The 14,428-nt window shown below is 36.6% G+C and overlaps 1 protein-coding gene across 3 annotated transcripts in view; it reads right to left on the bottom strand.

Annotated features, from left to right (window-relative positions):
* Positions 1 to 953: 953 nt before the first annotated feature.
* Positions 954 to 14,428, bottom strand: part of LOC135206952 (X-linked interleukin-1 receptor accessory protein-like 2) — a 22,755-nt gene continuing 9,280 nt past the window's right edge. The window contains exons 2-11 of one of the 3 annotated variants that reach the window (XM_064238488.1): positions 13,733 to 13,872; positions 12,416 to 12,565; positions 12,075 to 12,247; positions 10,665 to 10,881; positions 10,350 to 10,474; positions 9,800 to 9,958; positions 5,587 to 5,724; positions 4,488 to 4,645; positions 3,319 to 3,765; positions 954 to 2,924 (exon numbers count right to left, since the gene is read on the bottom strand). In XM_064238488.1, coding sequence (XP_064094558.1) covers positions 2,790 to 2,924; positions 3,319 to 3,765; positions 4,488 to 4,645; positions 5,587 to 5,724; positions 9,800 to 9,958; positions 10,350 to 10,474; positions 10,665 to 10,881; positions 12,075 to 12,247; positions 12,416 to 12,565; positions 13,733 to 13,815 — 1,785 coding nt within the window. In that variant the 5' untranslated portion in view covers positions 13,816 to 13,872 and the 3' untranslated portion in view covers positions 954 to 2,789. Of the gene's footprint in view, positions 2,925 to 3,318; positions 3,766 to 4,487; positions 4,646 to 5,586; positions 5,725 to 9,799; positions 9,959 to 10,349; positions 10,475 to 10,664; positions 10,925 to 12,074; positions 12,248 to 12,415; positions 12,566 to 13,732; positions 13,873 to 14,428 lie in introns of those variants that run through there. The other 2 variants (XM_064238487.1, XM_064238489.1) reach the window with 2 other exon arrangements.

Here is a 14,428-nt window from a genome sequence, read left to right as displayed (position 1 = left end):
GATCATCCTAAGAAAGCTTTAAGGAAAGTAAGCCTTTCTTAATGTATTCGTCAGTTTTGACTCCCACAGCTTTCCAAGGTGTCCAAATGAAACAGGATGATATGCAAGGAATTCGATAAAAATAAGAAAGAATTATATTCGTTTGATTTTTTTATAATTGCTTTTTGACTTTGAATAGCTAGGTCTGAGTTAATTATGTTAAGCAATTATTAAAAGGATAAGAAGAAAGGCGAACATGGCTAATAAAACAAGAATAACGGGAATAGTCAAATAAAGCAGATTTATTATATATATAATATATATATATATATATAATATATATATATATATATATATATATATATATATATATATATTGTCGATTTAAATATTCATTAATATTACGTATCCGAGAGAGTATGCTGCTGAAAATAGACCTAGGCTTATCATGTGGGAAAATCAGAAGTCCAATTTAGGCCCACTAAACGTGTCATGCAAATTATTTTATTGATCAAAGGACAAAATTAGTTTAACTAAACATCGTTTTCAAAGAATGTTAACGCCTTGATGTATTATTTATCGGCTCTAGGAGACGAAATGACAACACTTCAGTGCAGTACGATATGTTGAGTCAAGACTCGAGCGGCAGCAAAGCCAACTTCAAAATCTTCGGAATGCTGTTACGAAGCTAGAGTTGAAAATAAAATTAGAAATCGTGGACGGTGGACCCATCGGTATATATTTTCCTTACTTTGCAAAATAATTATCTTTCATACGTGAATAAGTCTACTCAGTTCTAATGTCATTTATTTCAAGTATAGCACCTTTGAAAGGAAATTTTATTTATTGTTAAGTAAATATTCTGGCACCTGCATATGGCAATATTTCCATAACGAACAATGAATTAAGAAACTACGCCAATTCTTTGTTGGCCGTCTGTACATGTACTTTATCATACATAAAATATACAACACTAAAGATATAAAAGATTTTATTTATGCGTAGAACATAAATTCGAAATAAAGATATACGTATAAAGAAAAGTTTATTTGATATTACAATAAAGAGAATCCTTATTCAAATAGGAGGTCACCCTGCACTTTGAACCTCGTATCAGAGAATTATTTCAACACTACATTCCCATGAATCTAGTACGAGTATATCATCAAAATATTAAGGCATAATTCAACCTGTATCAGTTCACTTTCGAATTCTGTGTAGCGTCAACATAATTCTGAGGTCATAAGTACAACATTTATTCCTAAAATATCCTTTCGGTGAACAACACTGCACACCGGTTCGGCGAGTTTGTGCCAAAAGACTGCCACTGACGTTCAATTATGCGGCATAACTTATGCCAGCACAGTCGGACTGTGAAAGACTGGTTGATGAAAACGAAATAAATTTGTTAAGAGTTTAAATTTGATCCCAAGGATTTTCATAATGTTTATTGAATATTTTATGAATGAAGGAAGAGTTCCACGGAAAGATAATTGAGTTCGTAATCGTTTGCTTTCATTCAAAGTTGACACATATAGGCCTAATGTTTTTCAATTTCATTAAAAGGGGTTAATACTGATTTGTTTTCATTTCAAGATGACTTTTTTTTATATTACAACGAATGAAAATCCATAGTTTACTATACTGTCTTCCTTTGTTTCATTATGTGTTGATTGCCTAATTTCATTTCCAAACGAACTTACGTGGTATGTATGCAATGAATAAACATACATTAGTCCAGTATTGTTTGTTTTTGTTTAATCAGAAAACAGAATATTATTTTGTTCTCATTTTAAAAATGAATTACATACATGATGCATCATCATGAATAGACGCACAGACCCATTCTTGTTTTACATTACTTTGCCATAATAAATATCTATTCTAATTGAAAAAACTGACTTGCATAATTATATGGTTTATAACCACGAATAAAACGTACATAGGCGTAATCTGTTACGATATCCTTTGGACTTTACTTGCCAAAGCAAAGTCTCATTCATATAGATTTCAATGAAATCTACAAGACATTCAGGAATGATGTCGCCACTTTCAGCCTTCATTATACACAATTATTTTTCCTGTGGAAAAATGGACAAATTATAAATATATATTATTCTGACATCCGTCAATTATAACAAGTAGATCTAATATATCATCACTTTAGGTGTAAACACTTTTCAATTAATGAAACCCAAATGAATATTCTTAATTGGTACGACGTGCTATCTGTCCGCCGAGCCAAAAACGTTACCTCCACCCACGGTCCAGATAGATGTATCTAGACCGTGCCTCCACCACATTAACGTAGGAGTGCGGATGTTCAGGTGCTTGGCCGGAGGCTCATCGATTGAGAAGAGGTATTTACTCAGGCCACCTGCCCAGGCGAGAAAACCTGTGCAGGTTGTCCCCATTAACGTTCAGGTATAACTGCACAGGCCGACTGTGCAGTTATAACTGCGCAGGCATAACTGAACGTTGGTGGCGGGCTTAACAGTCCTAAATAACGATTTGAAACCTCTGAAGTGTTCCTTTAGTCACTCATCTGATATAATATTGCACTTATCCCAGTCTGCAGACGAATACTAACAAGGAAGCAAGTGTAAGAATCTTCATTAAGTTACTCCTGATAAAATCTTGTTGTCTTGTTTTTGCCGTGCAGTGAGGTAACACAAGTCTTCATTGTTGACGTGGTACTTTCCAGCAAACAAAGTTACTTGTACAAGCAATGAACACATGGTATATATTACATAAAGTTTTCTCTATTTAGTCCGAAAACCAACACCTTTCATCGCTGAAAGAAAGACATCTCAAGCCATCGATTCCAACGTAATTTTTCTTCGCACCGTAGGAGGATCTAGGAAGAGGCGAACCTTTTGCCAGAACACTGTTTCCGGATCTCCAATAAAAACAGCTCTCATGCAGTTCAGGAACGGGAAACAAGGCTGTTAATGCAAATTTTATGCCATTATTAGAAGTCATGTTCAGGATTTTTGTAGGTGATTTTTTTTCAAATGACTAACTTTTTTTTCTTATAACAATAAGACATATCAATTCATCTCACATTAAATTACTGCCATATTACATCAAGCAAACCTATAGATTATTGATTATTTTGCCTTGAAGCTAAGGAAAGACAGACATGATGGAGTGAAATGAAAATCAAACAGCATCCTGAAATCTTGTCGTGCTAAAGGAACATAGTATATTTGAAAAACTAGTAAGACACAAGAGCGTAAACTCGAATCACTAACGGGAGCACAAACTTGCCGTATAAGTCCAAAAGATTATTCAGTGTTTTAAAAGGAAAAATAAGAAACTCTGGCAAGATAGACTTACCGGTGAGTCTTGCTCCCTGTTTTTGCATGTTGGTAGTATGAAAGGTGTGACAGAACAAGGGGAACCGGGCTCCTTTGCACAGTCGATGTCCTCCAAGTAGATGACAGGAGGTACTACCACTTTCTTTTGCTCCTCCTTTCGGCAATCGTGTCCTTCGTTCAATGTCTCCCTGGATGTGTTATTGCTCCCTGTGATCATGTTGCTCAATCGCTGATGCTTAGGAGACGGAGAGAGTGAGCTTTCAGTCATCAGCACCGAGGTGTTCTCTCCGAGATGATCTCCGAAGAAGCCATTACCGAGGTTCTTTCGAGGTTCTTCGTCCTCATCCATGGCTGGGATATCTTTTTCTTGCAGCCTGCAGGCTTTGGGGACCTTCAGCATTGCGATTGGTTTGAGGGTTTTCAAGAAAACCGCGGTTTCTGATGATAAGGCGTCATTTCCAAAGTCCTAGAGGAGGAGGAGGAGGAGGAGGAGGGGATTTTCTTACCAAGATTTGAAATATTTAAAAACCTATCTTGATATTAAGTTTTAATTCTAATGATTGTTGAAATTACATTGGCAAGACTGAACGCATATCCTACAAATTTCACTGCTTGTGAAATTTAATCAGCCATATATTCATGACCAGGTACCTTAATCATTCCCACAGAGGATCAGTAGATAAAAATAAGTAGGTATGAAAGTATGTCTTTGGAAAAGACCAGTTACCAAAGGAATAGGAATAGGAACGAGATGCTGAGTTTTAATTTTTAATTTTGACGTGAAAATGTATTAAATGACCAGCTACAAACTAACAGAAACAAACAGAACAGAAAATACTCCTGATCTTTTACAGACGCTGAGTTTTAACTTTTAATTTTGACGTGAAAATGTATTAAATTACCAGCAACAAACTAACAGAAACAAACAGAACAGAAAATACCCCTGATCTTTCACAGACTCCTTCTGAAAGATGTGGTTGTGAGCTGCATTTCAGCTCCTAATTCAATTAGAGATGACGAAAACCTTCAAAAACTCTCGAAATAATTACGCCTGAAGCAAACTGCTTTTAAAATAGAAACCAATATGGGACAACAATAACTGATTTATCAAGTGATAAATACAAGTAGACTCGACTGTATTGTCCCGTGTAGTACAATGGAAGATCAAAACCAGGCGAAAATCCTAACCTGTAACACCAGCCTAAGTATACTCGAGGACTTGAAGCAAGTGCCGATACCGTGGGTGGCAGACCAAGATGCCCACTGACTCTGGAGGAGACAGGGCGTCACCACCACCAACACTCTCCTGCACTTCCTCATTTCTTTGGAGATTGCCTCTGCGTATTCTGTCAGAAATGATAGACGTCTAATAATTAATAATAATAATAATAATAATCAAAACATGCGTCGAAGTTTCTTTGGCGCAATCGAGTTTTCTGTACAGCGTATAAGGTTGTATGAAACTCTCAGCCACGGCCCATGAAACTTTCAGTCTCGGCACGGTTTTGGCCTGCGTTGTTAGCACACACACACACACACACACACACACACACACACACACACATATATATATATATATATATATATATATATATATATATATATATATATATATGACAAGCCTAAGTGGCCCCAAAATTAAAGATTTCTAGGTCGTGTTACTGTTCAAAGTTCATATGATGTGAGAAAAGAAGTAGCCACAGTTGCATACTGGACATCTAGGTGTTAGTCTGCGCACCATAGACCTTGTATTTTGTAGTTTTAGTTACAATCATCCCTTACTTTCAGCAAATTTCGTAGCTAGTATTTAGTTTACGTTAAACAAGTCAGTCAAATAATAATTTTAGAAATAATTAAGCAATTCAGTTATTCCTTACTCCCACTGCATTCAGCAGCTTTCTTTTCTATCACTTCGTCCATTTCCATAAAGGAACTTAAACAACTGAAACCTTCAATGAAGCAGTGAGACGCCAGTAACGGTAATTAGTCAGTCATTAAATCTTTAGCAAATAAAGACCAAAATCTTCCTTTAAATATATTAAATCAATAAGGCCCATGTAAATTGCTAGCACCTGTATATATTTGATAAAATATGTATTAATTAAGGAGCATATTGATCAGTCATTTTAATGATCTGTTAATCATTCTGGGCCTTCCGTTTTTATGCAGAGAGAGAGAGAGAGAGAGAGAGAGAGAGAGAGAGAGAGAGAGATTTGAGAGGAGAGAGAGAGAGAGAGAGAGAGGAGAGAGAGAGAGTAGTACCTGAACTAAAATAAGTAGTACTTACGGTCTCCTCCCAGCATGTCCCGAACGGGAACGTAACAAGAATATCCGTACTTTTCCTCCAGAGTGTGGACAAGTTCGCTGAAGACCCAAGAAGAGGCTTTGTTTCCATGCACAATGAACACGTCGCGCAGGAAGCCATCTGTTATCGATAACACAAAATAATAATGCTGTTAAGGAAAAATTAACGGACTATTTTTCCGATTTAAACTAAGGTGTAGCTTCGGGAGGTATTGGCTATGAGGGAAGGTTTAGCTTCGGGAGGTATTGACTATGAGGGAAGGTTTAGCTTCGGGAGGTATTGGCTATGAGGGAAGGTTTAGCTTCGGGAGGTATTGACTATGAGGGATGAGGTTGCAAGCTCCATTACCTTCTGAAGACTACTATGTACTTCGTACTTTGCTGATGATATCAAGAGAGGAACGACGGGATTGAAGGGAGCGTGCTTTACGCGTTTTACCTTGCTCAGGAATCAAATTCGGGATAGACAGACAAGCAGACAGACACGCATGAGAAAACACACACACACACCACACACACACATATATATATATATATATATATATATATATATATATATATATATATATATATATATTCTTATAGTGTAAGTTTTATAATGCAATTATAATTGTGGTAATATGATTAATTCACCTCAGAACCTGTGTATCATGTTATTAAATGTATGTTTTCTGTGTTCAGATTCCCAAATTTAAAGATAACATGTCTTAAGTGATCCACACTTTTAATTTTTAAGTATGTAAGACAGAGAGAGTGAAAGCTCATAAGCCTTTTGAAGAGGGTTGTTGTCACACTTTGAGAATGTCTTAGGTAAGCTGATTTCTTTATCGGCGCAAACATGCGTAAGACCTCCCAGGCTGCACTGTTATTCAACCCCTTGAAGATAGATGAGTTAAGCTAATTTTTTATCATCCCGTTCGGGCCTGTAACGGAACACAATGGAGCCTTATTCGTAGACATATGCGAACGCAGTCAAAGAGGCCCTGTACTAGATACGCCTATAGAGATGACGTAATATGTTTTCGTCTTGGACGTGTACACTGAACTATACCCATTCCTCTGATACGCATAGTTATGCATATAAAACATTCATTCGCTTTTGAGACATAGCGGCATGCGTTAGAGAGTTTAAGATTGCTCTCTCTCTCTCTCAAAATATCTCTCTCCCTCGCTCACTCGGTTGCGAGGCTGTTTCAGTAACTTAACGTAACGAGCTGGTCACTCATTTCTTAGTAAAATATGTGTTGTTTGTGGAATCTGAACATAGTATTATTTCTGTTAGGTTCGTGAAGGCGCCCACGAAAATAGTGAAAAAGTGTAAAATTGTAACAGGCCTTTTGATTGAAACTGCAGCTGTGTATAAGGTATTTTTACAAATGTTTTGAAGTGCACTTCGAGGTATTATCATTTTTTTAAAACACATTTGTCTTTTGCTTTGTTCTTTTGACATCCAAATTTTATATGCTTAATGTTTGTACTGTCAATGCTTTAATTGTTTTCATATTGTGCATTCTGTGTTTGCATTGTCTTTATTTTGTTTAATTAGTTTGAATAATATTATATTCTGAAATTGTTTGAATCTAACACTTGCAAATTAATTTTTATTTAATGAATATCATTTCAAATTTAATTATTGCTTTATGATTTAATCTAATTAATTTTCTTGATAAACTTTGATTTAATTTTGCTTAATAATTAATTCAAGAATTAATTAAACTTTTGTTTTCAAGTAATAACAATTTCCCTGAGATTGTGAATTTCACTTATAAATTTTGAATTTAGAAATAAATTTTTGTATTTAAAATTTATATGAGCATTTCATTTTAACCATCAGTATACATTTTATTTTTGCTTAGGTAGAAATATAGAGTGATAATTGTGACGTTTCCCACAAATAAAACAGAATCAGGGAAATACTTAGATTTGAATTTACAGGAGTGATGCCCTGTAATTAAGATTACCTAACACCTATTTTAATGAACTTAGACTGATTATTTTCTTGACTGTTCAGTTATATAAGGGCTCACTCTTACCTTTAGAGTATTCAGTCGTTTAGTATTTGTGATGAAGGGTCAGGTGTCTGGCTGTAGTGAGGTAAGTAATAACCAGGTACTTGAACAAACTGTGCCCTAAGTACAAAGGGTGTCCCAGACACAGGAATAAAAGGGTCTCTTGTACTAGCAAGTACAAATGGTAAGTGTAGTAACCAGATACTTGGCAATTTGGGTTAACAAATATTAATGGTGTCCAGACACAGATCCTTGACTACTTCGTGCGCCAAGTATTAACGGTATCCAGACCCAGATACTCTTGCCCACTTCGGCACAATATATATATATATATATATATATATATATATATATATATATATATATATATATATATATATTGTATGTGCGAGCGCGCCTACCCGTGATTCAATTCTGAGGGAACCAGAGCGCGTAAAGAACGTTCCCTGAAGTCCAGTGGTTCCTCTATTGATAATATCAGCATCAAGTAATTTGATACCTCGTAGTCAGTCAATGTTGCAACCAGGGTTGAGGAGGGCATATCACGCATCAGTTGGACTTTCAATTCACCAGCGTTTCTGAACTACAACCTCTTATATTCAAGGTTAAAAAGAAAAATTATATATTCGGTAAAAAGACGCATACACACACATATAAATACATAATTATACGTATATGTGCGTTACGTGTACGTTTGCGAGTAGTACGCGTATTTTGAATATTTTACACTAATTACGCAGTACATCATAGCAATGCTCGGTTAGCTGAACAATAGCTCTGACTACGTGATAATACTGCCATTATCACACAGCAGTTAATACGCCATTTGTTAGTTTAGATAGGACGGCCTAAATTAAAGTATTATCTCTAACTTTACGCATGTAAACATCCGTTATGCAGACGACGGAGGCGCAGGTGGATGCTGATCTTATATCAACTGATGCTACATCAAAGCTAGAGGTTCCTCTCATGTACTAAACTGATGATGCATCATGAGACCAACCGTAACCTTACTGGGAGAGGCTTCTACATCAAGAACATTTCTTTTGTGACTTTGGGATTATCGGTCCTGCTCATATAATTTGTTGCATGCAGCATGCTAGACCAGCTTTGCATAACATACCGTCCCTTGGATGATTTTCTAATATGTTTTCGTTGCTTCTTAAGCCACAGGCAGTGGTGTTTCTCATTAATGTGAGATTTCTTGTGAAACAGTGGTCAGAGAGGCCTAAGAATGTAAGGATGAGAGTATGAAACCCGCGATGGTTGTCGAAAATGCATAAAACTGGAATGGCTTTTCTTCATACAAATAAATCTTGTATCCTATGCTGATGGCTCAAGAGTAATGATAAATATTTTAGTAGTTATAACATTATGATATATCAAACTATTCTAATGCTGACAGCATCAGTACATTATGGATATTGGAAGCATAGGCAACCTGAATGAGAGCACGATGGCGATGATTATGAAAATAACGAGAGGTTTCTGAGAGAATTGTCTGGTTTGGTGAAAATTTAAATTCGAACTTTATTTTCAAAAAAATCGCTACGGATGTGAGGCCTTAAAGAAACGTGAGGATTCTAAATCAGATTGTAAAAGACTACATTAATAATCAGACTACTATGTCAAGGTACTACAACAACAGAGAATTCATTTTGTAAAAGTTATGCAATAAAATTAAGTTCACAGCAATCATTTAAAGATTTTATGAAGTATTAGGAACTCAAAAAATTTCCTGGTGCTATAACATGACCGTTATACTAAGCATACTTTTATCAAAATTGAGCCATAATATGTTTGATACAAGTGTCTCTTGTGGTTTTAAATGACGTCTAAAAATCGAATACTTTAGTAACTCGAATTCTTGTAGTAATATATGTTAATGTAAAAGAAGAATACAGGACATTTCTGCACGGCGACCAGGTTTTTGGGTCTACCACCGACAACTACTGTTGCCTTTCAGGCCTAGCCAAACCTAACCGACCTGAGTATCCTTACACAGCCAACCAGTTGGTAGCTCCCAAAAGTGGAGGAAGGTAGGAAAAGGTATTAGAAACACATATTGGTATGGAGCGTTCGGTCATAACCCGAACATATCAAAATAGATCGTGAGAGGATCGTATCGTGAAAAATCAAAATTACTTCTTGCAAGTGAGGGAAAAGTGAGAGAGTAACTCCACTTACCCCTAGTGTATTTCTTGTGCCTTCTCTCCTTGTACATAAGCTTCACAGTTGTCCTGAATCGCCACCCGAGGTAAGGAATTGCCAGAATGATGAAGGCGATAGGCGCAAGGACTAAGACAGACATTTTGGAAGCGTTCACTGTGCCGCAATACTGCGGGTCTGAAAATAAGTATTATCGGTCAAAGAAACAAACATGGATGTGTAGCAAAGCTAAAAGGGTGTCGTTATTTTAACAGTAATCTTCCAGAAAATAATTTCTCGCATTTGAAGAAAAAAATATACGGTAAAATGGCAAATATTGCATTACATTTTACTTGTTTTTTTTTTTAAATGACCACCATGATGTAAGGAATGGCTGCCTAAAAATTTACAGGTAATTCTTTTGAGAGAGAGAGAGAGAGAGAGAGAGAGAGAGAGAGAGAGTGCAAAGACAATACCGTTCTCTACGTATAATTTGAAACGGATGCGTTATCAACAAATTATGCGGAATTTCTCGATCGCTTTAGAACGGAACATTTTTTTTTTTTTTTTTTTACATCGTTCAACTTACCTCCTTCGATGAAGCTAATATTTCTAACGATGGCGCTATACATGTTCTTTACATTGCACACATAAATTCCAAAGTTGTCGCTTTCAACGGAGTTGAAGACTATGGTACTCTTAATGGTGCCATCGCTTAGGGAGAAACATTTTATCATAGTACCAACATTTCTTTATCATGGGCAAAATTTTCTTTCTTTTTTATTCATGGAGCAATATTGCATTTTTCATTAGAGAAATGTCAAAACTACTAACCGGAAATTTTCTATATCTTAAAATAATTCTGTTTGTAAACTGACAATAGGATAAGCACATTCAGCCTTACCTAGCGACGGTGGGGGCTGTGGGGTTGACGGCGTCGGGCAGATAGTCAAGTTCTCCATCAACAAGCTTAAACCATTCGATGGATGCTTCACTGTCACTGTCGCCCTCAGGCTTCCCCACCATTCCTTCGCAGGTGAGGTTGACAGAGCCACCTTTCCAAGAGCACACTTCGCTACGGGCCTTGACATCCTTCGGGCCCTCTTGAAAACCGTTACTAGCTGTTGGAGAAATGAAGCTTGATCCTTGAACGTCGTCGGGTAACTGTGTAAAAGGAGTAAATATAACTTTGCTCTTGGCTGGTTGTTTTAGATCATGCTGGCTTACGACAATAAAGGGGCCTTGCTTTTAGATGAAGCATCAAAGGGACTAAGAGGCAAGACTAAGACTAAGTAAAACTGCAATGGTTACATTCGGTGAGGCACCTCATTTTGAAGTTTAACTTCCATTTCATGATCCTCCCCCTCCTTGATTTGGGAGGTTTCAGATATTTACACTTCCAGCTCATAATACCTTTTCTTACGTTTCCAAGTTAGAACTTTTCTCGCAAGAAACGTTGCTAATTTTTATTGATAAATCTCGCCCCCCATATGATTGTCCATGTTCTGCCTATTTTATTTTTTATTTTCTAGTTTTTTTTTTCCGAGAACACAAGAACAAAATGCCTAAGTGCTTGGCTTGACAGCCTAAACTTCATAAAATCTCTCTCTCTCTCTCTCTCTCTCTCTCTCTCTCTCTCTCTCTCTCTCTCTCTCTCTCTCTCTCTCTCTGCTCTCTCTACTCTCTCTCTCTCTCTCTCTCTCTCTCTCTCTCTCTCTCTCTCTCTCTCTCTCTCGTGTACATAGCTTGAAATTGTCGTAATAGTTTGGGTTATGTATGGTTTGTCTTCCTAACCATTTACGAGATGTGACTGCTAGTTTCACATAATACTAATTGAACTTCAAGTAAAATGATCTTCCAATGTCGGTGCAGTAATTGGAGCTTCAATTAAAACTCTAGTGGTAGCAAATCTAAACCACTCATCCTCTCGTGCTATGATATTTGCAGGGAAAGCTATGAAACCTCAATTTGGTTCTCTAGGTTACACGGGACCTTACTTATACAGTAAGATATCACGGGGATTCATCGAAAAGGTCACCGGGAAAACTTTTACGAGAAACAATATAGAGGAAAGAACGCCAATAATGTCCACCAAAATAGTTGATGGCCTTCAACGGATATCAATAGAACTATTTAGTGTATTGTGTTTTTTATTATCTCCTTTATTTTTTCTCATTTTATTTCCATTTTCACCCAAAGGGAGCAACTTTTCGGGGACTGACATTGGAACCAATGCCGAGGTGCAAGACGTGAACTCACACTAAAAAGCTGCTTATTTTGTAACAAAATTCGTATTCAAAGAAATGCATCTTACCATGGACTTCCAAGAAGGTAGTAAGGGATCGCACTGTCCCATTAGAGGATGTGACTATGCAGGTATAATTCCCTTGGTCTGACATCTTGGCTCCTTTGTTGAACAACGTCTGGTTTTCACAGATCAGCTCCTTCCGTGCACCGTTCGCTTCTAGAGGTTTGCCATTAATTGTCCTGAAAAAAAAAATCAAAGAAATAGGACCCACCTTCGGAGGAATTCTTGTTCGCACCAAGATCAGGCATAAACTCCAAATCAAGGTCTAAAGTGATAGTATATGCGCGTACCATTTTTGGCGACGTCATACTTACTAATACTTTTTACACTTCAAATCTACAACTTACCATTGAATTGTAGCATTAGGGTCATCAAACCCAAGAACTCCAAAAACGCAGCAATTGATAATTCTAACCATTCCTGCATAAACGTTATCGGATGCGTAATCATTATGCCGTTCATTGAAAGTCTCGCAAGGGCATTGTTCTCCGGCAGCTCTGTAACAAGAATGAAATGCATCGTTAGAAAATCCTTTAATTTGAGTTCAATAATCAGTCCTGCCATGATAGGACCGGCCCGCTTGATAACGCAAATCTATCAGAATCCAATACCCAAATGATGTTTACTTGAATATATATACAACTACGATTAAACAAAAAAGCAAGTAGATGATTGAAAAGAAGTATCTAATTCCAACTACTTCTATTAGCATTAGACTTCATGAAATCAAATAATTTTGTTAGTACAAAAATAATGCTAATTCAGTGGTTTGGATTAAGTTATTCAGGACATATAACTGTGGAGACTTCATTTTTAATCCATGATAAAAACATCATTTAAGTTAATCAGACGAGGTAGTGAATTTATATCTTTCATTTCACCATTAGAGATACAAGCAGGTATTACGGAGTTCTCCCAATAACATTTTTTTGAATAAGAAATGAACATTATGATGGCGATTCCTGTCTTTACGTGATCTGAAGTTATGCAAAAGCTATGCACGATTTCTAGCTGCTATAGCAAACTCATGAATTATATCAGCTGTTTCAGCGATCTCATACCTGACAGGAAAGGTATTCAAGCGGTCTACATCCATAGATACCTTGGAAATATAGTAAGATTCAACAACCAAAGGACAAGAGCCTAAAGGTTTAAGGCCTCATTAGCCTAATGGTTAATCCAGACCTGAAATATTAATCAGCTACATTCCCAGTTTTCAAAAGTAAGCATTGGCTGGTGACATCTTGCTGGTGATCCCATCCACTTGGGTGGTCGAATGACACCATTTATTGCAAACACTCCCTTTTCAAAATGTCACGGTGACTCACACACACACACACACACACGCACAGGATACATGATTTATGGTATGAAGGAGGTATTAGCAAGGAGGACCTTAATATCCAAGACGTACAAGGGATGATTTAGTATAATAAATGGTAATTTTTATGAGATATTCGGAGCGTTTTTGATGAGTCTTTTATACAAGTGTATGAAGCGGCGCAGTGAAATACTTGTTGATGAATAAATGAAATCAGAAATAAGTATAAAATTGAAGTATATTGCAATGCCGATGAAGGACAGCGTTGAAACCCATAATCATATGAGTATAACTCTTATTATATCTGACGTCACTTTTTATACTGAACAGTGAAATTACTCACCTGCTAATCTCCCCAACGAGGAGAACGAGAAGGGTGACAGACTCCAGCCGAAGTGAGGTCCGGCCATCGCTGAGTAATGCCATGTTTCCTTTCTTCAGTTTCTTGGACTCTGCAGATGTTCTGAGGGAAAATGATGGGTACTAAATGATGAATGTTATGCATGTTCTGTGGTCTATAATAATAATAATAATAATAATAATAATAATAATAATAATAATAATAATAACATCTTTGTGAATACCATACTAGAATGCTCAGAACAATGCCTTATTTGAAATAATTACTTAAAATTCAACCTATCACTGAGGGTCTTATCACAAGAGAACTTCTTGTACTATGTTTAACAAAGTAATAATATCCGTATAATGTGGTTATATTTCATTTCACGAAGTTAGGTTACCCGAAGGATGTAGCCATAGCTTACTGATAATCCTCATAGTGTATCAATTCTCGTACTCGAATAAAGTATCCATAACTTTTTTTTGGCTTTTGAGTTTGAGACTCGAGTGTTTGTGACCGTCGTTGTTTTAAACAATTTCTAACCAAAGGGGCGGAAATGAGTCTGTATTTTACGCCTACAGAATACTGTCTTCAGATCGTATTCCAGAAGGGGATTTCTTTAACACGCGTAGTCTTAGTCAGCTGAGCAAATAGGCCTTGCCCTAAAAATGAAATCATATCCGGTCGAACAAAAAG

The sequence above is a fragment of the Macrobrachium nipponense genome, chromosome 31 (assembly GCF_015104395.2).
Source record: "Macrobrachium nipponense isolate FS-2020 chromosome 31, ASM1510439v2, whole genome shotgun sequence".
In the NCBI taxonomy this organism is placed as follows: Eukaryota; Metazoa; Arthropoda; class Malacostraca; order Decapoda; family Palaemonidae; genus Macrobrachium; species Macrobrachium nipponense.
The sequence above is the reverse complement of the archived record's forward strand: the minus strand, read 5'-3'. Positions and strand labels throughout refer to the sequence as shown.